The following is a 24,360-nucleotide window of genomic DNA, read 5'->3' on the forward strand; positions in this document are numbered from 1 at the left end:
GATGTGGTGTTGTCTGTTTTGTTTTGTTTTGTTTTGCTTCTCCAAAATGTATTTACCTCAATCAAACTGTTGAAAAAATACATCTTAATCTCAAGAAACTTTCACCTACCATACCTTATGATTTATCACTTTACAGGACACTTGTTTGAGTTCCAAAACAGTTTGAGTCATTGGGCACCTACTATGTGCCATTCTCTAAACTTGCCACAAGAAAAACAAGACAGAGAGGACAGCAGGGAATTTAAGACCTGACGACTTAGTGGGGAAGGGTGACATGTACTAAGAATCATCTTTACATTGTAATGTGTATGTGTTGTAGTTGAGGTGTGCATGGGGTGCTATGGCAGGTTAGAGGGCAACACTCCAGGGCTACCTGGAGTTGGGGTACGCTTCCTGGGAGAAAGGCCACATTGCAGTTGTGTATCTTTTGTTTCCTTGCTTAGTGGTATTTATTTGCTCAGTAATAAATTCCAAATAAGACATGAAAATGCAAACAAGGGAGTAAAACGTAGCCCAAATATCTTTACCCAGAAATAATCACAGTTGACACACCCTCTCAGGTGTGGGGATGTGTGTGTGTGTGTAAAGAGAGTCTATATTTTTATTACTACCATTTAGTTGGAAGAAAACATACTAGTCATTCAATTGTAGAAACACACCCACAAAATATTCAGCCAACAGCCTAAAATATGTCTCTGCATTTTATTTTAGGAAACCATAAATTTGGTCACAAAACACCAGGAAAGGAGAAGTCCAGAAACATACAAAATGGGCCTGAATAACAACTCTGGGGCCACTGGCATGTTCAAGAGGTGGTGCTAACTCCAAGTTATTTTCTTCCAGGAAAGCAAGGTTAACTCAAGCTGGCAAGCCCAGATGGCCGTTAGATTTACAGCTATCTAAAGAGGAGCTGCATCCTTTAAAGGGTTGAGTTATGATGACTTCTACGTATTGATTAGATGAGAGCACCAAGCCTGCCTTCAGCAGAAAGCTAGGGAATGAGCAGCAGAGGGGAGATAGTGGTGGTTATCGTCTTTATGTAGTTTTCAAAGTCACTTCCGAAAATGAGGATGAGGTAATAATTGAAAATGCCAGCAATGGACATGAGGAACAGGAACAGTATGATGCGTTTCCCAAATATGTAACCAGGTGTGCTGGAAAAGAAGGAAAGAGAAAATTGTAGAAGCAGCATAAATGACACCAATTGAACAAAAAATTGTTATCTCTTTGAGATACATGGGGTTTAAATTATAGCTCCTTCTACCCAAGAACGCTCCATTTACTTCATGTGAAGGATGGAAGTGTCTTCACTATTATTAATCTTGGAACATATTTCAAAATGAAGCTAAACGAGCCTAAACCTCAAAACCCATCATCATTAGGGCTGCGCTATTCAGCTTCTCCATGTGCTCCCGACTCCCTCTGCACTCCAGCAACTTGGTGGCATGAGGGTGGCAGGTTCTGCTGGTCAGAGGCTTTCTGACTGGGGATCAGGAATCCCACCAACTCATTCAAGGCCCTCTTTAGGACAGCTTCCACCAGGAGAGCCGACAAGATCCACGTTGGCAACTGTATATAATGTAGGACTTTAAGTACCTCTATATGAGAAGATGGTTTAAATGAGCCAGGGAGGTTGATGAAAGCTAAAGGTGCTTTAGCATCTGACTGTTCAATCTTTTCTCCCCAGGCTGCCTGAGAATAACTCATGTTTGCACTAATGAGAATTGGGCCTTCAGCAAGGGAACACAGGCCTTTACATTTTAAGAAAGAATTTCATACATTCATATTCTCCTCTTAAATACTCTAAGTGCTAAGCTGCTTAGGCGATGATCTGCTGGGGCAAGGAGGCATTTCCCCAGTGATACATGACCACCTAATTGTGATCGGCAGGTACCCTGGCTTCCTCTCCACCCTCGGCAGACCCCTTATGGGACCTCTGTCACTGGAGCCATCTGTGCTGCACTAGCATGGATGGAAAGTCCAGCAAATGGCTCATTAAGTCTGTTAGTATAGACCCCTGTGAGGGGACCCTGTGGCAATCAGGATGGCTCAACAAGATAGTCAGCTCCACTAAACAGATGAGTTGATGCTGCTGAGTCTTGTTTCTTGCTGTAATCAGAAAGAGCAGAATTTGGCATCCATGGGTTTAATGTCAGAAATTTTACCACTTTGAAAGAAACCTCAAAGGTTCACAATGTAACACATAATTTCCCTGTGTCACAAATTTGGAAATCATTCAGCAATTGAGTATCAATCTCCTTGCTATTCACAGGGAACCAGCAGCACTGGCAGCTACTGGGAGCAGAAATGAAAAATTCCAATCCTCTCTCTCCCCAGAGTTTCTTAATCAGAATCTGCATTTTGACAAGCTCTCTCCCTAGCTCAGGGGCATGTTGAAGCTTGAGAAGTGCTGCTGGCCAACACCACCCTGCTCCTCTGTCAGCTGTGTTCTTCTCTGCTTGTTTTCCTGTTCATAGTCATACTCAGGAAGTGAGACAGTATCTCTTATAGGGGGAGGGAGGGATGAGCCTGGAAATCGGCTATGGCCCTGAGAGGAGAGATCCTGTACAGGCTCAGGCAAAGCCACGGAAAACTTCAGTGTGGCAGAGGGCAAAGCGATGAAGGCATGTGCAAACAAATGAAGAGAAGGTAGAGTCAGCTAATCTGCATTCACTGGCTTCAAAAGATGCCAATCTTTTGCCTGTCCATAGTGAGCAGGGAACTTCAAACTGCAAGAAGGAATGTAGCTGGAGTTCCATCAGGAGACAGGGATCCAAGGAAGAGACAGAGAGCAGCGTAGTACCAGCTCGTGAAGGTAAATGATGAAAGGCAAATAGTGTAGTAATACAATGCCAACCACCTCTGAGTGTAGGCCCAGATAGTAGTTTAGAATGAAATGGAAAGAAACTAAAATTTTTTCATAAGTACTGTGTAGTTACGGATACAAACTAATGCAACAGGGAGAATGGGGTCAGATAGTAGGATGAAGGACTAAGAGCCATAAACTTCTGTGAGGAAGAAAGGAGGGAGCGTCAAAATCCTTGCAGGGCAGCTTGAAGAATGAAGAGAGCAGCTTGGGTAGAGGAGCAGGGGGAGGAGATCTGTTAAGGAATGTCCTACCTACCCACTGGATCAGCAACGACTGGAGCTTCTGCAGTGGACAGGGTCAAAGCAACTTCTGGGGAGGAGCAAAAGATGATCTAGAGCCCAAGGGAGAAATTCTGGGGGCAGGATCTCAGTGGATAGAAGCAGATCCTGAGGGCTTTGGGGCATTAAGGCATCTGCCGAGTCCAAATGTGACAATACAGGGACAGAGCTGAGATGTGGAAAAGAAGAGGGTGTTAGCAAGTAGTTTCAAGAAGGCAAATTGAAAACCATAGAGCCCCTTAGGCAGGCATCTACCTCAGGCTATATTTTGGTCTAGATTAGGATTAGACATTTCATCTAGTGTTTATCACATCTATTGATGACAACTGCTCAGAACTATTTGTTAAGACGTATCATGAAGCCATGTTTGTCTCAGCAGGAAGAGCATTGTGATCAGTGAATATCGCAAAGGCAGGTGCAGCAAGGAGGGTCTAGAACTAGCGCAGATAGTGGGTTAAGGGCTGGTGAAACACTTTACCACCATTTACATTTCAGTGGAGTTCAGAGAAACCTATATTTACAAGACTTTAAGTCTATATCTCATTGTTTATTGTTGCTACCTCCATTCATTCCCTCGTAGAGATCACCTTTGAAACAAAAAGAATCTTTGGGTAAGTGGACACATTCTGTCATGCTCCACAGGTTGTCTTTAAGATTCCAGCATGTGGGACAGGTAAGGAGAATGGTGACTGGGGTGAATCCCTAAGACTGGGAGAGAAAGACAGGGCTGGCCCAAGAGAAAAGAACCACCTTATCCCAGTGAAAGACACTCACCCCCTCAACTCTTGACAACACATCAATCATCTAGCAAAAGGAAAAATAGAAGTTTCCAGGGCAAAAGAGAATAAAGAGTTTCATTTAGGGAAGTGCTGATAAGGGTGAGAGAGAATCATAGAATTGTGGTGTTAGAGGATAAATAAGAATGCACTGGAGAGGAATAAAGAAGAGGTGCACACAGGAAAAGAATTGCTATGAGGAAACTCTCTCTGGCTGCAACTCACCATTTGACTGGCCTAAATTCATTTAGCGATTCAGTTCCCCTGATAGAGAGCCTTCACCTTCCCAGAGTCACTGCCTTTGTCAGCACTGACAGATGCTATCTGAACGGAGAGCCCATTAACCAGCAGAGAAGGGAGCTATTGTAAAAGGACAGAGTGTTGTGACTAGACAAGGAAGAAAAAATAGTGGGAAGGCAGGGGTGCGCACATGGGTGGCAAGCCTCTCAGAACATATTCCTGCTTCTCCAAGACTTTCTGGTACTTTAGGAATTCCAATCTCTGAGGAACTGAGAGCATACTGTAATGCGAACATTTCTTCTATTTTCATCATTTATGTCATGGAAGTGCAGATTCCCAGCCCTGCTGCTGATTTGGGGCTTTCTGTCTGGCAATATCTATAAGCGATGCACTGGTGCCTCCATTCAGGGTTCCATCCCTTGCATGTGATTGCATCTTGTTTTCTGAACATTCTTTCTGCTGGTCCCCAGAAGATCTGTTTACTCAAAAGAATTTATCCAAAGGTGTAAGCTTTAGTTCTCATTTACCTAGGCAAACAATGAAATGTTTCCGCTCATGCTCACGGAGGCCTTGGGAAGTCATACAAAGAAGTCATTTAAGTCCAAGGTCTGAAGGGTGGGAGAGGAGGGTGGGGAGGGTGGGGGATTGCAAGGGCAGGTGCAGGGCAAAGCATTAAAAGTATCCTTTGTGAAGACAATGCAATGTGGGAGGAATTGTTGAATGGGGAAACTAGTCATGTCCCCGGGCTGTATTTTCAGAAGCCACAAAGTTCAGGGAGGGGAGCATGAAGGACCCTCATCTGCCTTTGCCTCCCACCATCAGTGACCCACACAGAGCCTTAAATGCCAGGCAGAATATTCTTGTGAATTATCACTCTTCCTGCTCAAAAAGCATGAACACTCCATGGTTCTTAAACAGCACCAGTGGCCTCCTCTGAGTCCTCTCTCCTAGATAGCCAAAAAAGTACTTTTGCCTCACGAACAAGTACATCAGTCCAGCGAAGGCGGCAGGAACTAAATAGAAAAAGGAAAACATTTGTGTTAGTTTTATAGATGCCAAGACTTGCGAAACTAACACGATATTAATTCAGATATGGGAAATGAATGTGAGACACAAATCTAGCAGACGCCTCGGGTTCTGATAGTCCTCGCTAATATAAACTTCAGACAAAAACCTGTTGCTAGAAGAAACCTGAAATCTCAATGGTAGTAGTGTTACCTTTTACAGGCATCATAGCAAAGTTTACAAAGTATTTTCATATCCAACATCCATTTTTAATCCTTTCAACAAGGCCAGTATCATCTCTTCTATTTGAGGATGTGGAAACTTGGGCCTGAGGCATCCTGGGATTTATGTAAGACCATCAGCTGCTGAGTGAATGCAGGGGGTAGGGAGTTGCTCTGGAACCCCCAGCCCAGTTGTGGGGTTTGTTCTCTCAAAAATACACCATTTACCTCCAGGTGTCCAGGCAACCCAATGACTAAACTTTTCCAAATAATCAATATTGTTCAGAAAAAATCTCTAGGGCAGGGGATTCTTTTTGAATTGTACTCTTCAAGGAACTGCTACAGGCAGCACCCAGATAACCTTATAGAGTCCCAATGTAACAGGGTGGTCCCCAGGAAAGGGGGAGGTTCCAGGTTTCCTGCCCCACCCAAGGGAGGGTGGAGCTGAACAGATAAAGAGAGAAGCTGCAGAGGAGACTGAGGAAGGAAGGAAGCAGGATGGAGAGCCAGAAGGAGACCTGGAGGAGGCACATGGAGCCGAGAGTCACATGAAGAAACTGCGCTTGCCTTTTGGTCGTGGACTGGGTGACACAGATGTGGCTGAGAGACCCATGGGGAGGTGACAATGGTGGTTTTTGTCTTGATTTTGATTTTGCTCTTTTCCTTCGAGACTTGTCTGGTTGTTTCTGATCTGTTTCTGTGGGTCCCCACTGGAAGATGCTTTAGACTTGTAGCTGGCTTTGGGGCCTTGTTCTGGGCCAATCCTGCTTGGGTGGACTTCTACCCACGAGGGGACAGGTAACTTTGGGTGCTTGATTTAGAAACTAGACTCTTTGCCTTACCTGTATTGTTTCCTAGTTTTATTAAAGTTCCTTCCCATTAAAGTCTCCTATGTTTTGTGTTGATGCGGCGGATGGCAGAACCCATTTAGAGCAGGCAGGTTTGCGGGGCCTAGGGTGCCCCTCTCCCTGCCCTGTAACACCAAGGGCTTGGATCTGGGAGTTAAAAAAACCCAGCTCCACCAGCACTGGTGAAAGCAAAGACTTAATTCATTCTACATCTAGACAGAGTTGATTTCAGCAATTCTACCTATCAAGAATCTTTATGAAGGGGAAATAGAGACCTGAGGATAAAACCTCCAGTTTTATTTAAATACCAAATTAGTTGCTTTGACCCAGTGCTTTCTATAATATGTCAGGTACTAGCCCCTGGACTTGGGGTATGTGGGTTTCTTATCCTCCCACCTATCTGGTGAGAAGTATATTACTGTCACCATTTAACATAGGAAGAATTTAGTCTCAAGGAAGTCAGTTTGCCCAGGGTCATCTACCAAACCAAAAATCTCGTTAAGGCAGCAGGCTTGTGCTAGCCATCGTCTCGGTGCTGCCATAATGCTTGGCACATGCTGGCTTTCATACAATATTTGCCAACTGAATGAATAAGAACAAATAAATGAATAATGAGTGAATAGGTAGCCTGGAGGGAGGAGAGGGATTTGACCAGGTCTGCCTGATTTCATAACATTATCACCACCAACAGCACCAACAATAATAACATTTATTGGGATTTATTTTAAGGTTTAACTTTATTGTTAAGAATGCATCATTTTGTGAGTCATGAATAGTCATATATTGATGGTTTTTATGAATCAATCCAATGGATGCCAAGCATTGTGTTGGGGCCTTATGCACAGCATCTCACTTAATCGTCCTGGGAACACTGTTAGTAGATATGGTCCTTTCTCACAAGTGAGAAAATGAGACTTCAGCTGAGTAATGGCAGGGTTGGAGATGGTGGAGGAGGGGAAAAAGAGAGGGGATGGGTTGTGAGGAGGGCTGGGAGGACACGACACCATCAATAAGTGTTCTTGGAATTGCCTCCAAAACCCATGTTCTTTCTACAACTTCACCTCATCCCTCCAATTACTATTGTTATATGGCAGATAAGAAAACAAAGCACCTTCTTGAAACTGCTGGTGAGAGTCATCCTATTCTTTGACAGTCACAAAACTATCACAATTCAGTTTGCCTTAGACAAAGCTGTTCCTGGTTTGACCCATTTGGGTGACTCTGCTGTAATTACCGACCCATCTTTCTTTCAAGAGTAACTAAATTGAACATGAGTTTGCTGGAATCAGGGGTAATTTTCTCTGATTTTCTGTAATCAACCCTTCTTGCTCTTATGCAGCAAATGTGCCTCTGGAGTGGACCTGGGCTGCGTGGAACACCAGGAGTATTGTGGGTTCAAATCTGGACTCCAAATTTCTGTGATTTGAGCAAGTCACTTGTCTCTTTGGGGCTTGAATTCCTGCTCTGTAAAGTGAAAGGACTGGACTAGAATGATCTCCAAGATTCCTTTCAGTTAAAAATATTCTTCAATCTACAATGTCTATAAAAACGATGGTGATTGGACAGGGTTTACTGACATTTTTGTCGCCTGACAATGCCAACTTGTTTTGGCAGGAAATGCATATTTCCAGGGCTCTGAAACACCTTCAAAGTCCCTTTGTATTCATCTGGATAGAACAACTCTACATTCATCTATATCAAGTATCATCTCAAACATAAAAGGAACCGTAACTCCTAGTACAAGCATAGTTCAACTTGATTTTTCAAGTTAATGCCAGACATGTTTCTTATTTAATTCAGGGTAGACAGTGGGAAATAAATAATGAGATTACTGACAGCCATGTGGAGTGCAGAAGGAGACCACATGGTGTCCCTCAGTTGCTTTCTGCTGCCATCCTTCCCCTCTATTGTCTACATTGTACCCTACTCATTCACTTCCTGGGGCTTCTCATGCTTGGCAGTGATTCATCCATTCACTTATCTGCTATGGTTCATTTGGTCCATTGCTGTGTGTCTCACCACCATCTCTGTTTTATGGATAACTCTGTATCCAGGGACAGCACTTGACAAATAGTAGGTGTTCAAAGTATATATATGTGTGTGTGTGTGTATACATATATGTATGTATATGTGTATTTATATGTATATGTATAATGCAAATGAATAAAGTAAAAGAAAACACAGGATTTCTCCCGAAAGACCAGGGCTCTCATCTTGGCTCTCTTATTTACCAGCTGAGTAATCTGTGACAAGCTACTTTATCTCCCTGAACCAAAATGTCCTCAAAGGAAATGGAGGGAAATAATATCCACTCTATCTACTTTGCAGAGTGGGTGAAGGTGATAAGGACACTCGTGGCCTCTTCTCACCTACCAAGCCGGGCCACAACATAGAAGCCCGGCCAGCTCATGCCAAGCCTCCACCAAACACAGTGCCAAAATCCAAAGGGGTTCCCAAAATATGATTCTGGTTTCCATTTAATTTTAAAGCAATTCCAGGAGTCAACTTGCTGGAGTCAAGACTGTGGGCTGCTGATAACCCAGGGAAGGCTAGAGGCTAGTCAGTGGCTCTGAAACCCAGGCCTGGAGGAGCCCCACCATGCTGGAAGCTTATTAGCAGAAGAGCCAAGTGACAGCGGTCCCAGAATAGATCCCTCAGGCGCTCTCATTTATAATGCCCTTGTATCTGAGCTAACACTGCTTAAGGATTCTGAGTCACATTTAGCCTTAAACCCACCCTTGTCAGTGCAGGCAGTCACTCTCAACCAGTCACCAGGGAGCAGGCATTAGCAATGCATTATCACACGCGCTCCCCTCTGCACAGTCACAGAGCATGCCTGAAACACGACCTCCTGGGGGTTCTCAGCTCTCCAGGGCTTCATGGATTGGAGCTGGAGGTCAGGCAAAGTCTTTTCAACAAAAAAACCTCCACTTGAACCTCCTCCCATTTCAGAAAAAGAACATTTCAAGAGAAGCCCAGATTACCTTGACTGCAGAGTATCCCCGCACACCACAGCACAGCAAGGAAAGTGGGATATGCATCTACGCAGTTTTGGCTGTAGAACAAATAAGCAAGGGGGAGAAAAATCAAAAAACACATTACCACAGTATCATCTAAAAACTATCTGAAAGCCCAAATTAATAATCCCCCTCACACATAGGGCACAAAGCCTAATTCCACTTACATCTAACCACTAAGAAGCAGCATCCTGTCGCTGCATCAGAAACAAACAGTGCTGCAGAGAGAGCACACTGTTCAGAATCCATTTCCTCTGTGCCTCCACGAAGCTGCTTAGAGACTAGGTTTCTTGATTCATTCGCTTTGGCAGGGTTCCTGCTCCTGGCTGTGCCAAAGCGCTTCTTGGAATTGAAAAGTGAGCAACGCAGACAGCAGGGCTGTGGCGCAGGCAGGGCGGGGGAGCAAGAGCCCCACTAAGGAAGCCTTTATTGTCAGACACACCAGTCAGCTCAGACCCGCAGGCCAGGCTGAGCAAGGAGAGGTGAGCCTCAGGCATTAAAGAAGGCAGGATGATTGAGAAAAGCTGCTATTCAGAGAACTATCTCGCTGGTGGTGCCCTGGTTGCCTGCAGGTCTCAGATCTCGCTCACGAGGAGGGGCTCTGACGCTACACCAGACCCTGTGCTGGTGTGTCATACTCTTGTCTCCTTTCAACTCACCACAATCCTGTGAGTACGTGGAGATTGCATGCTTTTTCTGTAACTGCTGGAGCAAGTAGCAACAAGCTTGGTGGCTTGAAACAACACAAACTTATTATCTGGAGGGTAAGTCTGAAATGGGTTAAAATCAAGGTACCTGCAAGGTTGCATTCTTTATGGATTCTCCTGGGAAGAATCCACTTCCTTACCACCCTAGCTTCTAGGGTCACCTGCATTCCTTGCTGGTAGACCTCTTCCAACCTCAATGATAGCAAAGGACAATCATGTCTTTCTTACCATTCAATCACTCGACACGGACTCTTCTGTCTCCTTTCTCTTTAAATGATCTTGTGATCGCATTGGCCCTACCCAGATAATCCAGGATAATCTCTATATCTTAAGGTCAACTAGTAAGCAACCTTAATTCCCCCTTGCCCTGTAATGTAACCTCCTCTGAGTTCCCAGGAATAGACATCTTGGGGGAGGGGGAGAAGGGGACTTTTTTTTCTACCTCCCACTTTCCTCTCATGTTTCAAATGAGAAACTGAAGGTTGAAAAAGTTGAATAACTTGCCCATGGTCATCCAGATAAGGAGTGGCAAAGGCAGGATTCATAACCTGGTCAGTCTCCAAAACCAAGTCAGTTACCTTTTCATCTATGCTAAAGAGAGTGTGTCCTCTTGAGGACTTTACAGCCTAGACCAAGACAAGCAAGATGCACCACTACAGAAAAGCAACACGACAGGCCCTGGAGGCATGAGAGAGGGAAAAGCAAAGCCATCGGGTGGAAAGGGTACATGACTAAGATTTAGTCCCTGGCCTGACATTAACCATCCTTTGTCATTGCCAAAGCAATTTCTCTGATCTTAGTTTCCTTACCTGCAAAGAGACTGATCGTTAGCAACTCTAAGATCCAGTGAAGCTTGCAGGAGCAATAGTCTAAGGTGGTGATTCTCAAGGTGTGTGGTTCCTGAAATCAGCAGCATCAGTATTGCCTGGGAGCTTGTTAAAATGCTAATTTTCTTTAGCATTATATATATATATATATATATATAATTTTATTATATACATAATTCTATTTTATATATCTATAACATCATTATTCATTTTTGTACAATGTTTGCTTTCTTCTCTCAAGTGTAGTCCCCATAAAATTACCACCACCAGTTTACCTGTAAACTATCACCATAGTTCCTCATGCTCTTCCCTCACCTTAAAAATAGCTAATGTTGATGCCTTCCTACCTAAAATCTCTGTGGGTAGGCCTAACAATCTATTTTAACAAACCCTGCAAGTGATTCAGATGCAAGCTCAGGTTTGGGAACTACTGGTCTAATATAATTCAAATCATAGAGCAAAGACGGTATTTCCGAAATTTATTTGACATTTTATCCAAATTCCTTCCTTGCATTCCTTCATCTGGATCCTTCTTGATTCAGCTGTCATGATTTCCCTCCCCCCGCTTCCCATCAGCTGTGAACATGTGTCCAAATTGGTAGGATCTCACCCTCAGTGGTACCACTTAGGACTCTGGAATGGACCAAGGACCAGCCCTTGGTCTGTCCCCAGCAGAGAAACTGGGCCATGTCCCTGGCTTATCTTGCTAGGTGCTCTGGATACTGGGATCTTCCCTGAGCAAGAGGTACAATAAGAACTCCAAGGACAGGAACCCCTTAGAGTATACCATTTAGGGTGAAGTACTCAGTGAATAAACAGGTCCCAAAGTGGTTACTGCAGGAGCCACTGAGCACAAACATCAAATCTATTCTTATACACAGTTGCAGGCACAAAACTACAGCCTCAGGACTGAGAAAACTGGGAGAGAATTCCTCTTTATTTAGATAATATTCTACATCTGATGGGAACAAACATCTGATACTCCAACAGTTTGAAAAATCAATCACTACCAAAGATTGCCCCTGCTTCCTTCTCATTCTCATGCTTCTGTTTTTGCTTTGAAGTAGTGATTTTTTTTCTCCGGGTAATGCAATTTTTTCCCTAATTTTTAGTTGTCCAAGAGACTTGCTCATTAGGGAGAATTATCTAGTGATTCAACATTGGATTATTCAATCATCCCTGCCTATTCTCTCAAGCTATTGCTGTCCCTAATAAAACGTGGTCTGTCTAGAGTTAAATAAAATTCTCCCAACTACAAAACAGTGTGCTCATCCTCTGGATTTCCAGGATATACCCTGAGTTCTGTTTCCTCATTCTGGCTCAAGCCAGTCTCCCTCCCTCCCCAGGACTCTGATGCATCTTCCCCCTGAAGTTCATGCACACATGGCCCTTCTTGGCAGATGATGGTTGCTGGGCTGAAGTCAGGTGGCTTGGGTCAGTGATGTAGCTGCCCACAGGATAGTCAGGTGGCCATTAAAGCCACAAAGCCTGGGCCCTTCACCAGATCTGCCACTTACTAGCTGTGTGAATGTGGGTGCATTTCCTAGCTTCACTGAGCCTCAATTTTTCATCTATGGAAGGTGAATGGAGACATTAGTAATTACCTCCTTGGATTGTTGTGAGAATAAAATAAGATAAATCAGTGCCTGGCTCATAGTAAGCTCTGAATAAATGGTGGCTATTATTGCTGTAACATCTTCCTTCTTATAAGCCCCAATGAAAACATCTTTCCTATTGACAAATTATTATTATTCCAAATTTTCCTTTGTGGAGAGTTTTGTGCCATTTCTTTCTGCAAGACAAAACTGACAAGCCCATTTTGACTCTCATTTCCTGAGGTCTAATTGTGAGCTGCTAAGCTGATTTTGTGGTAATTCACTATGCCATGTTCAATTGGATGCATTATACTATCAATATTTTTATGGAGATAAGGACTCCTCGCTACTTTCCCTTTCACTTTTCGCCACATTTAAGAATAAGATATAGAAGCACTTAAATTAATATTTGTTAGCTTTTACTTAAAATAAGTAAATATCACTACTAATAACAGGAATAGTATCGATACTAATGAATAATTTGACAAGTTTTTCGCTGGTGGTTGTGCTGCATCTTTTGAAAGGGTAGAAGTGAATCTAGAGTGGTTTTGGAGAGATCTCAAGGATAAGGGATAAGAGGGTGTCATTTCCCATGAAGCATTTCATGAAACACTAAGCCCTTAATATGCTCTGCAAAAAAAAAAAAAAAAAAAAAAAAAAAAAAAAAGGGGAGGAAAGGTCTGTAGTTAAATAAGATCTTCCTTCTTGGAGAATCAAGAATAACTGTGTCCCTTAGTCTATAAAATGTTCTTTAAAATCTTGCCATACAGAACATCTTCTCTTTACAGTGCACAGATTTGTAATCTGTGGTACACATTTTAAAAAAAATTACACAACTCCAGAGATCCCTCTCTTCTCTGCAATCTGTACTTACACATTCAATTAACTAGGCTGTTTCTCCAAAAATCAAGCCTTGACTGCTCTAACTGAGCTCATCAGCTGGATACAGGCTTTGAACTACGTTTTATTTTTTTTTTTTTTTTAAAGATTTATTTATTTCTGCATACAAGAGCTGGGGTACAGGCCAGAGATGTGGGAGGGTGAGAGGATTCACCAGAGACAGAACAGGGAACAGAACAGGCAGATTGACCAAAGTACTGCTGAGGGGAGTAGCGGGCGAGTCAGGAGAGGTCGGCTTCACCATGTGGGTTGCTCCCTGGTGGGCTGGGGATCAAACTCATGCTGCAGAGGCTGCGGATTGCTTCATAGTGTGGTGCTTAACCCCTTGGGCCACCAGGGAGCCCCTGAACTACGTTTTAGACACGAGAATAGAGTCAAGATGAGGTTCCTTTTCTCTCTCAAAGGAGATGGTGGAAAGCACCATAGATGACTGGATCAAGAAGATGTGGTGCATATACACCATGGAATATTACTCAGCATTCAAAAAAGATAAACACATGCAATTTGCAGCAACATGGATGGCGCTGGAAGGGATCATGCTCAGAGAAATAAGCCAGAAAGAAAAAGAAAAATACCGGATGGTCTCACTCATAGCAGGAATCTAGAAAACTTAAATAAGGGACCAGGAAAAAGAATAACTATAAGAAAGAAAATATCAAAATCAACAAATTATGAACCAGAGACACTCTATGGGGGGTGAGGGGTGGGGAGGGGAGGGATTGGGGTCAAAATAAGGGGGTTGCAATTGTATGGGGAACATAAAAATAAAATTTATTAATAAAAATAAAAAGGAAAAAAAAAAGTCTGAATGGATAGGTAACACCGGCTAGGGTGTCTGCTTATCAACTGCCCCAAAATCTTGCAGTGTCTGTCTCAGTGATAGAGTCATATTTTATGCTGAAAAATACACTTTGGACTTTTCAATCCACCAGCGTCATGTGTCCTTTATGCTGTTTTATTTCTTTATAGTCATGGTCTCCAAACATTTATGATCCTACACTCCATCAACTAAAAAAAGTTTTGATCATGCAATCCTATGATAAGTGCATTTATTTATAAATTTTATGTACACATTCCCAATCCATTTGTTAAAAATGAGTAAAACCTGATTTTTTATTTTTAGATTGTAAAATTAAATTTTCTTCTTTTATCTCCATGGTTCATGGTTCATGGTGTCCCGGTGTCTCTGGTGCTCTTGGAGAAGCTCTTGCTGGGGATGACTTTCTGGTGGACTAGCCCATAACTCCCCTCGTAGCAACTTCCTGCAGAGACTAGCACTGGGGGCCTATGGGTGTGGCCAGCACACAGTTGCCTGGCACAGTGATCTCCCAGCCTCTTCAGCAACCCACCACAGGCACACACGGCACTGTTAGCTGGGCCAGGGAGGAAGTGGTCTTTACAGAGCCGCAGCCGTGTCTGGGAAACCAGACACATCTCACAGAAAATTCTCCTTCCCCCTCTTAGTTCCTACCTCTCCACAGTTCCCCACCACTACCACACCCCATCGCACACCCAACTTTTCCCTTTCCTCTCACAGAAGTTAGAAGGACGGGGGTCTGAGGAGTTGGACTCCAGTGCCCACACAGGTGGGGATCCCGGCAGCACTGATCACCCACTAGCCTTCAGCCCCTTGGTGACCAGGAGCCCCACGCCATTGCAGAACTTCCAAGCCACCCTTTAATGACGCTGCACAACCACCACCCAACAACACTCCTACAACTGGGAGCTGGTAACGAGAGTCAGGTATAAACATGGGGACATTTAGAAGTAGACCAGTTTACTCCTGGGTGAGATGGCAGATACTGGCCAGCCTGGTTGCTCCCCGGAATGCAGCAGAGCACAGAGGCCCCCGACCCTTTAGTGAGTCCTCCCCTCCCCCAATCCAGAGTGTGCCATTCTTGCCATTCTAAAAGTGCTTTTCTCTGGTGGCCACAACTTCCCCTTTGGAAGGCTCTCTGGAGACAACAAAGTCACCTCCAAGCCCAGACGGAAGGATGCCTTCACCAGCTCACAGAGGAAGCCCCCCTTTCTGACAGGCCTCCCATCACAGAGAAGAAGCAGAACTGCCTGGCTTGAACCCGCTATTTAAATACACTCTGCATAAAGAAAAAAAGGAGTGTTTGAATAACATCCTTAGGAATTTGCATCCCAAATAGCACCAGTCTTCACCGAGCTGTTCAGGTGTTTTCAAACAGGTTTTTTATTATTATTATTCAAAAGTAAAGTATGGGAGTGGGGTAGGAAGCATTTGCACAATTCACCCATTCTTTCTGTTTTTGCTCCGTTTGCTGAAGGAGACCTGGCATTATGGGTGTCACCTCCAGGCTTTCACCAAGGGAGCAGAGGGGTAGGTGAGTTGAAGGCGTCAGTCCTGCCCATTGCTTCCGAAGCCAGCTGACCAATAATGCCCGGTTTTCACTGTAGTATCTCAGACCAACCCACAGGAAACGGGGCAACTCCCATGACTCAATGACTGGCTCAGAGGTTTCTGACCAGGGGAGTGGGGTGGACGGCTCTCTTCCCCCCACCCCAAGATTCCCATTTCCTTTCTTTTAACACTAACGCTTTCTAAGATGACAAAAGTTGTCCACAAAGACTTTTGAGTGAGGTTCACCGCCCTGGCTTTTGAAGTTTCCCTGACAGACCTGGGAGCTTGAAGAAGGTCTTCATGCCGGTAGGGAGAACCCCATACCCATGCCCCCACTCTGTTAGTCATGGACTTCAGGGTTTGGACTCACTTGGCAGTGTAGACCCTCTCAAAGGCAAGTGTTCCCGTCCTCTGGAAGCTCCGCCCATTCTGGGTCTTGCTTTCATGCTCCACCTTGTGGGCAAAGAACCCTGCCAGAGGGAAAGAGTTGAATTTGGTTTATAATGAGCATGTTCAGGAGCCTATTATCCGGTTATTTTATCAGAATGTTAACTGTTCCCTTGTGTTGGCCTCCAAAGAACATTAAATGTACTCTCTCAAATGAAATTCAGCAAAAATGTATTCAGCAGTTGCCCTCTGCTAACCCTCTGCTAATCACTGTGTTTGGTGTTGTGGATGCGACAGTAGGCAGGACATAAGCTCCACATTGAAGGCTCATACAGTCGAAGGAAACAGACAAACAAATAATAGAAATAACACCATAGAATGACTTATCAAAGGCAAATTGGATGAGAACAGAGTGCTATCAAAAGTCAAAGAAGGCAATGTAATGCAGTGCTTGGGTGAGAGCAAGATTCCTAGAGGATGCGATAACTATGATAAAACATGAAGGACGAGCAGGAGCTAGACAAGCAGATAAGCAGATGAGGAGACAACAGAATCCCACTGCTCGAGTGAAATGGACTATGCAGTGGTCCAGGGGCAAGGCCTGTCTGGTTCTGGATGCCCAGATTATAATGGCGGGATGAGGATGCGGGGGATCAGAATGCAGAATTCCAAATGAAGCCAAAGAGGGAGCTGGCAAATTGTTCTTTCAATAACACACATCTTTTATCTCTTAGCATCTATCCTCTAGTGAGGATAGAAGGGGAGGAGACAGACCACACAGTGAACAAAATCCACAAACCGAAAATGCACTAGTGTGCTGAGTTACAGACAAAAGAGAAAGCAGAGCATGGTCAGGGGCACTGAAAGTGTTCAACAGGGTGGGCAGAGAGCGCCTCAATGAGGAGACACTCAGTGAGCCAGGGAATGGCAGATGATAGTAGGAAAGTGCCCCGTGGATCTAGCAGTTCCAACTTTCACCTTGATGAGAGCCATGTTAAGAAATCCTGACCTTATTTCCATCTCAGAAATAACTAAGACTTCTTGACAGACATAAGTCAAGGGATGGCATAATCGGAACGTCACTCTGTTCAGTGTGGTGAGTGTTGAGAGGGGTAAGACCCAGAGCAGGGGCAAAAGCTAAGACAGAGCTGACTAGGGTAAGTGGGTGAGGCATACGAGATGACTGCCATGGAGGCAAAATCCTCAGGGTTTGTCTACTGATTGAGCCATGGAAGTAAAGGAATGAAAATCTCTCTCCACTCCCCTCCTATTTTATTCCTTTAGCCCTATTTCAAGAATGAAAAAGGGAAAAGTTGTGATTGTCAGGACCAACCCACAGGGTTCCTTTTGATCAACTTCTTATTAGCTTCCTCAAAAAGGCATGAGAAAATGCCTTATCAATTGTGTATATGAATAAAAGCCCTTCATGGTTTTCTTTTTGGCAAAAGTACTTACTTGCCTTTCCTAAGAATGTGCCCATTTTGAGCATATGATGGGGCTGCCTTGTAGGAATGGAGGTAAATCACACTCCAGGCTCTAGGCCAGCACCTGACACATTTCCTTTCTGGGCCTCGCACCAATCATTCTGTGAAGTGGGCAGGACTGCCCCACTTTGCAGACAAGCTCACTAGAGCTCAGGGAGGTTCAATAACTTTCCAAGAGCCACTGCAGGAACAGTTCTCTTCGGGAAGATAGATCTTTCCTCTGCAGATTCAAATCCAGCTGAATAGTTGAGGATGTGTTTTTCCTCTCACTGCTACATTGACGCTTGCTGCAGGGATCCCTTCAGCTTGTGCATTCTGAATGTCTCTTCATACCACAGAAAATAATAGAGAATTCTGATGACTGTTTTTCCAGAATCCAAGGTAACACCCCTTAGCTCTAAGCATGTGAACAAGGGTAGAATTAAGAAAGCCAGAGGTCGTTTCTGCAACCAGCACCACAACTTCGCTGTGCTTCTCTGAACCTTCCTTTCTTCTTCCTCTCTTCGCTCAGAGAATAAACCCTTTCCTCATTTCTAAGTCTTAACCTTCTGCCTGTGACTTGACCCCTTCTTGCCACCCTCTTCAGGTGGTTGTTTCACCAGTGTTTTCCCCATTTCCTAAGCCTTCAGTCTCCTTTGTCTTCTCTTCACCCTAGAAGTACACTCAGATCTTTCCTACACTTGAATGCAAACAAAAGCAAGACTGCCTCAGTCCACGACCCCATTAGGGCCCATCTCTCCTTGAAAGAGTTGGGCTGCCTTTGCCCACACCACATTCACACACTGTTATCCCTGACTGTCTTGCAGAAACTAAGCATGCAATGGCAATTAACGCTCTTACCTTGGCTAGTTGCCCTTAAACTAAACCAGATAGGAACAGACAGATGAGTCACAATGAGAGAAGGCTGCAAAGATTACTGAGAATCTGCCACATGCTGGGTCACTTTACCTATGTCAGCTACCACATATAGAGTTATTAGTAAATCCCACTTGTCAGCTTAAGAAACTGAGGGACAAGAGAAGTGAAATAACTTTCTCAGGATCACATAAAAAGATCTTGAAATTTTAGTTAACCACAAAGTTAATATGAGTCAGAAGTGTGATTCAAGTCCTTGAAAAATAACTCATACATAGATTATTTTAATAGAATTGGCCTGGATTTCAGGATCTCTGCACAGGAAACAACTATCCACCTCTTAGAAACAACATGGTAAGATAGGTGGTGGACCACCCCACAGCAAGGGAATCGAGTCATGAGAAATGTTGAAGAAGGGATGTTACAGTGCTTTGCTGAGACAAAATGCCAAACACAATCTAAGCGTTTCCAGAGAATAGAAATAGGAACAATGGATAGCTGTAATAGAGCAACAAATTTCAGCTCAATATAATCAATAATGTCATGAGAGGGCTTGAATAAGTGAATTTAAGGAAATAGGAGGCATCTGGAATAAGTTTGAATCCCAATTTCATTACTATTGGTTCTGTTAGGGGGAAAAGGATGTCCCAAAGCTAATTCCATATAGGCTTTGTGGACTCCACCCCCACCCCAGGTCAAAGCCAAAGATACTGGGAACTCCAAATCCCAACACCACCAAAGGGAAGGTGGCTGGGACCTGAGGGTGGGGTTAAGCAGCCAGGTGGATATAAAAGGCAGACACGTGGGCTTTGGGGATCCCCCCATTTTTGGCTCTCTGCCAGCTCGCAGCATCCGGCCAGCTCTGAGAGTGACTTTGGGTTTCCAGGTCTGCGGATCGGGTAGGACGCATTAAAGACTTTATTTCCCTATTTTCTCCCTGAGTTGTACATTTTCCTTATTTCCTTTTCTCTTGTAAATAAACCTTTTATTAACCTTTTGTGTGTGTCTGTAGTAGAATATTCATAAGTCCCTTTAAAGCGCGCGGGTGAGGACCCACAGCCAGGAACCCGTTTAATATCGGGGTTGCTCTATAACAGTTCTAGGAGCTTCAACCAATGATCTAATCTCTCCAAGCTCTACTTTGCTTATCTGTAAAACAGGAAAAATTGTATATATTTCAAAGGGTGCAATGATTAAATGAGCTAATATTATGTCCAGCAGGAGCATTCTGCTTGACACAAAGCAAACTCTCAATACATCTAAGAATGGGAAGGAGCTCTGTAGGGTATAAGCACTCCATCGCAAGTGTGTGCAGGGAGGAACTATTAAGGACAGGATAAAACTTCTGCAGTGAAGGAACTTCATGAGTCTATTCTATTTCTAGGGCCCATTGGGTTGTTAGGTCTTCTAATAGGGTGCCTATGAGATTCCATGTGAATGTGTATATTGGGGTGGGAGTACCAGGGATGGCATGGAAAAGTAGGTCATCACTTCCAGCTTAAGTTCCCTCTTTATCACAGTTCTCACAAACTCTTCTGCTGTAGGTAGCCTCCCTTAGAGAGAGGATGATGCTAACACTTCTGCCACTTTCTACTACAACCAAAGGTTTGCAGGAACAGTTCTCTTTGGGAAGATATATCTTTTTTCTGCTGTTCTCACCCAGGTTTCATGCCCAAGGCTCTATGCCCCTTCCCTCTGCCACCCTCTCCTCCCCATCTAACTAGTTTGGCTTCCTATGGGATCATTGTCTCCAAGTATGTGTTTTCAAGGTTTGCTTCATGTCAAAACTGTTGGTAGCTTGGCAGAAGTTGGAGGCTCTCTGGACAAGATTTGTAAGGCATGGCAAAGTGGACCTTGGAAGTTCTGGTATTAGTTTTTTGGAATGTTGTATTTTCAAGTTTAAATGTATCTTTGTCTTGTTTGGCATTTCCAAATCTGCATTCTGCTAGATCAGGCTGGGAGAGGTCCACAAGTTTGAAGATCTTGATGACTTAGGAATGTTTGAAGGCAGAGGAGGAAGTGCTATGAGGTGGATGAGTTTCTGGCCTCTCCCAGAAAATGAAGCCCACACATGTCAAGAGCACAGAGTCCGGACATAAGCAAACTGGGCTCCATTGTCCTGTGAAAGACAAGTGTGCAGTTCCTGGCAACAACATGTAAATATTTTTAAAAACTAACAGCAAGGGTTTCAAATGGTTCTGGGGGACTGGGAGGAGGGCAGAGAAGTTCAGATTTTGCATATTTTCTGAACTCTGTGAAACAGATCGATTGTTGTAATATTTAGGCTTATTAGAATTGCAAAGAAAGGCTCTAGAAGTGCATTTGGACCTTTGCATTTGCCTAAAATTGCACCAAGCAAGCAGAGGTGCTAGCTCCCAGTTCACTTGAATTTTTTTTCGCTCTCTTGCATGACACATTTAACAGTTAGAAACAAAAAGTCTTCGCACAATGATCTCAGTACCAAGTGGGAGTCCGACTCTGCACTTCAGAAGGGAGCTTGGCTGGCCTACGCCTCCCAGGAAGTCTGCAACTACTCCTTTCCTAGCTTCAAAAGGATGGCAGTTTGTTCCTTCCCCAAGCACATGTGGCAAGTCACTTGCCCACAAATTGCCCTCGCTGCTCACAGGGGCCCGGTGAAGGACAAAGGCTGTGACGTGGGTGCCTTGCTATCAACACAGCTACACACCCCAGCCAGCCGTCTGCCCAGCATGTAATGTCTCCAGCCCAAAACAATAGCTGTGCACTGCTCCACACGGTGTCTCTCCCACCAGGGAGCCTCCATTCCACTCATTCTTTCATGGGACTCTGTTATCAAGGCTACTGTGTTCTGTTGTTAGTTATCTTAAATGGCCAATCAAAAGTCAAGGCCTTTAGATTGTGGTGAAGACACAGACATCTGGCCATCTATAATCCCGCCTCCTTGTTCCAATGAAGACTTAATCTCATCCGCTGAAATCATTAGAAATCTCTCCGTCCACATCCAGTCTGCTCAGAGCTTGCTGTGCTCCTACGCAGCAGCCCAACACCCTTTCAGCAGAGCAGGGCTGGAGCCTGGAGCAGCTTAGGAGAGATAAAGGCACTGTTCTCATAGTAAAAACGCTGTACACCGCCCCCCCTCCATATACACACACAATTTCTGGACTGAGCAGGAGCAGCTCTGAGCAAACTCAAACCTCCCAGATGATCCCAACCCCATCTGGGCAGGCAAGTGAGAGGCACTGACTGCCCAGCTACAACTGTTGTCAACTGTCTTCATAGGTGTAAGGACACAGGCCGGGGTGCAGCATAGAGCTGAACATGCACGGCCCACCTGCCCACTATGCAACTGCCTCCACTGAGTCTGGGGGGTCTTTGCAGGCTTCCCACTCCGCTGACTTTCCCATCTTCTCCCATTGCTACTTTGTTCACTACCTCATCCTCCTAGGCCAGGAGCACTATCTAGAACAGAATGAGGTCTCTGTCGGCATATAAATAAATGAGTACCTTGCTAATTTATCAGACCAAGTGAGTCCGTGCATGGTGCCTGCGTGACATAGTAATGACTTGAAGAAATGGTAGCCTAGACCATCCATTTCTTCCCTCTCTGGCTGCAGCTCCATTGCGTGTGACTGAGTATGGAAATGTTGGGGTCAGAAAGATGCCAAGTGTTGTTCATTATGCAAAATTGGGCCTGTCTGGTAGGGGAGGCTGCAGGGAAGCCTTAACCTGTGCCTAGAAACCTAATCACCAGCCTCTGTCCACACTCAAGTAGGGGGGAAATATCTGAATACCAAATTGATTAAATGCTCATTTTTCCAAAGTGTGGCAGTGAGTAAACTTTCAGTAATTACTATTAAGCTATAGCAGCTGCCCTTAGTAATGACTTTCAGAATTATGCAATCTTAATACACTGAAAAATGCATAACCACTGGAGATTCTTATAAAAATATTTGAAACTATCATAACTCAGAGCTTTAAGGAGAAAGTCCTACACAGCCCTGCCTTTTTCAGATCTGGGTTATCTTGCTTGCTTTTTTTTTTTTTTTTTAGTGATAGCAGCATTGATGAAAATGCAAACCTCCTCTCTTTATGTCAGCGTATAATACATATGGAAAATGCATCCCAAAAATTATATATGGCTAGAGGGAAAAAAAGGTATTACAAAGAACACATTTCCTCACACAAAAAAAGCAATTCAGAAATTAAATAATAAGGTCCTTTTCCTCTCATATCCTCAAATTCACTTTATTTAAGCCTACAGATGACAGGTAATTCCTGTTGCACTTAGTAAAGCCCAAAGCTTGAGTGAACATATTTCTCTTTCTAGGCTGCTTGCCTTCCGCCCCTCTCTGGCCACATTAATTAATAGTTAAAATGCTGATTGCAGACATGTCACTGAGAGACTTGGTAAAGCCTCCGGATTGCTGCCCTGGCTCTGCAAACATGATGAGTCTTCACCATTAAAGTGCTAGACCAGGAGAAGAAAGTCCCAAATTCACACAGAAAGGTATATACCCCATCCCATACATTCAAATAAAAACAAGCAAATATAGACAAAAATTGCAGAGAGAGAGAGAGAGAGAGAGAGAGAGAGAGAGAGAGAGAGACTGTGTAAGCCTTGCAAACAAGTAGCAAACAACATGGACCCTTGCATTCATCCCTGGCTGAGGGACTTCCCTTACCATTCTGGACCACACTGATGAGGGTGACGATGGCCAGCAGGACAATATTGCCCATGGTTTCTTGATCCATGTTTGCTTCACACTCCCCACTGAGAACTGCTCTGACTCCGTGGCACCTCAGACTTGCACTGTGCAGAAAAGGGAAGTGAGGGCCTGCACTGTCTTTCATCATTAGAATTTCCGAAGGACCCAGCACAATTACATAGTGTGTTCTTCCTTTTTTTTTTTTTTTTTAATCTAACCACTAAAGTGCCCTGGCTCATTGTGACCTGCCAGGAGTAGCAGGACTTGGGAGAAGAGCTGGAAAGAAAGGAAAAATGAGCCTTTAAAAAAATATATAAAGCACCAAAAAGATCTGTGTCCTGTCCTTGAAGTCCTAGGGGAAAAAAAATTGACTACTTAACACATCATAGGGTCTGGAGTAGCAACCACAAAAAAGGTCTAGATGGGGTAGGGGAGGGAGAAGAGACAGCTGATGTCTCCATTTCTATAGAAAAAGACAAAAAAATAAAACCAAATCAAAGAATTCAGATAAGGGAAAGAAGTGGGATTACAGACAACCCTGTAAAAAAAACTTCCAAACAGGAAGGCTTGCTAAGGACTGTAACTGACTTTTCTGAGATAATTGTTGAGACACCATCTCAGGAATTCTCTTCAACATAATTATGCAAGTAGAGAGAAGGTCTAAGAGTGGACCTGCTGGGTGCAGTAGATGGCATGTTACAGGATAGCTTTCTCAGTGTAAATAGTAATTAGAAATTATACAGAATATTGAAGATTCCCATTCACAATGTATACAAATACTGAATCATTATGTTGAACAACTGAAAATAATGTTATATAACAATTTTACTTCAATAAAAAATTAATAAATCAAAAGTAGGGCATATACACCCTCAATACCTAAGAAGACAGTAAATGAGCAAACTATCCTAACTTGTCAGTAAATGAGCAAATTATGTTGTGGGTGCCTCTCTTGACAATGAAAGCAATTAATGGACTTTTTCTAGAGTAGAAAGGAAGAAAGAGAGGGAAATGGAAAAAGAAAACAACATTCCTGCAATCTTTATCCCAGAGTCAACAAATATTTAACAGTGGTAATGAGGAGTTTTTATCAAATCCCCACTTTGAAAGAGAACTATGGCCACCATGCTTGGTGACAATGGGGAGTGGCATCTTGGTGTAGAACAGGCCATCATGATAAGATCACACATCTCACATGTGCAGCCAGCTAGCTTAAGTGTCCTCAGGGCAGTTTAAAGAGAAAATAGTCCATGGAGATGCCTGGAGACCAGTAGCAAGAGCTGTCCCAAGCTGATCAG

At 43.8% G+C, this 24,360-nt stretch overlaps 1 protein-coding gene across 1 annotated transcript; it reads right to left on the minus strand.

Moving 5' to 3' along the window:
- Positions 1-991: 991 nt before the first annotated feature.
- ALOX5AP (arachidonate 5-lipoxygenase activating protein) lies at positions 992-23,132 on the minus strand (the record flags this gene model as incomplete). Its single annotated transcript, XM_084235151.1, has 5 exons — positions 23,039-23,132; positions 16,022-16,121; positions 9,222-9,292; positions 5,080-5,176; positions 992-1,154 (listed from the first exon to the last, which is right to left on the minus strand). The coding sequence occupies exons 1-5, from the start codon at positions 23,106-23,108 to the stop codon at positions 992-994; spliced, it is 501 nt and encodes a 166-aa protein (XP_084091277.1). The 5' UTR covers positions 23,109-23,132.
- Positions 23,133-24,360: the final 1,228 nt, after the last annotated feature.

This window comes from Talpa europaea, assembly GCF_964194135.1.
Source record: "Talpa europaea genome assembly, chromosome: 6".
Lineage (NCBI taxonomy): Eukaryota > Metazoa > Chordata > Mammalia > Eulipotyphla > Talpidae > Talpa > Talpa europaea.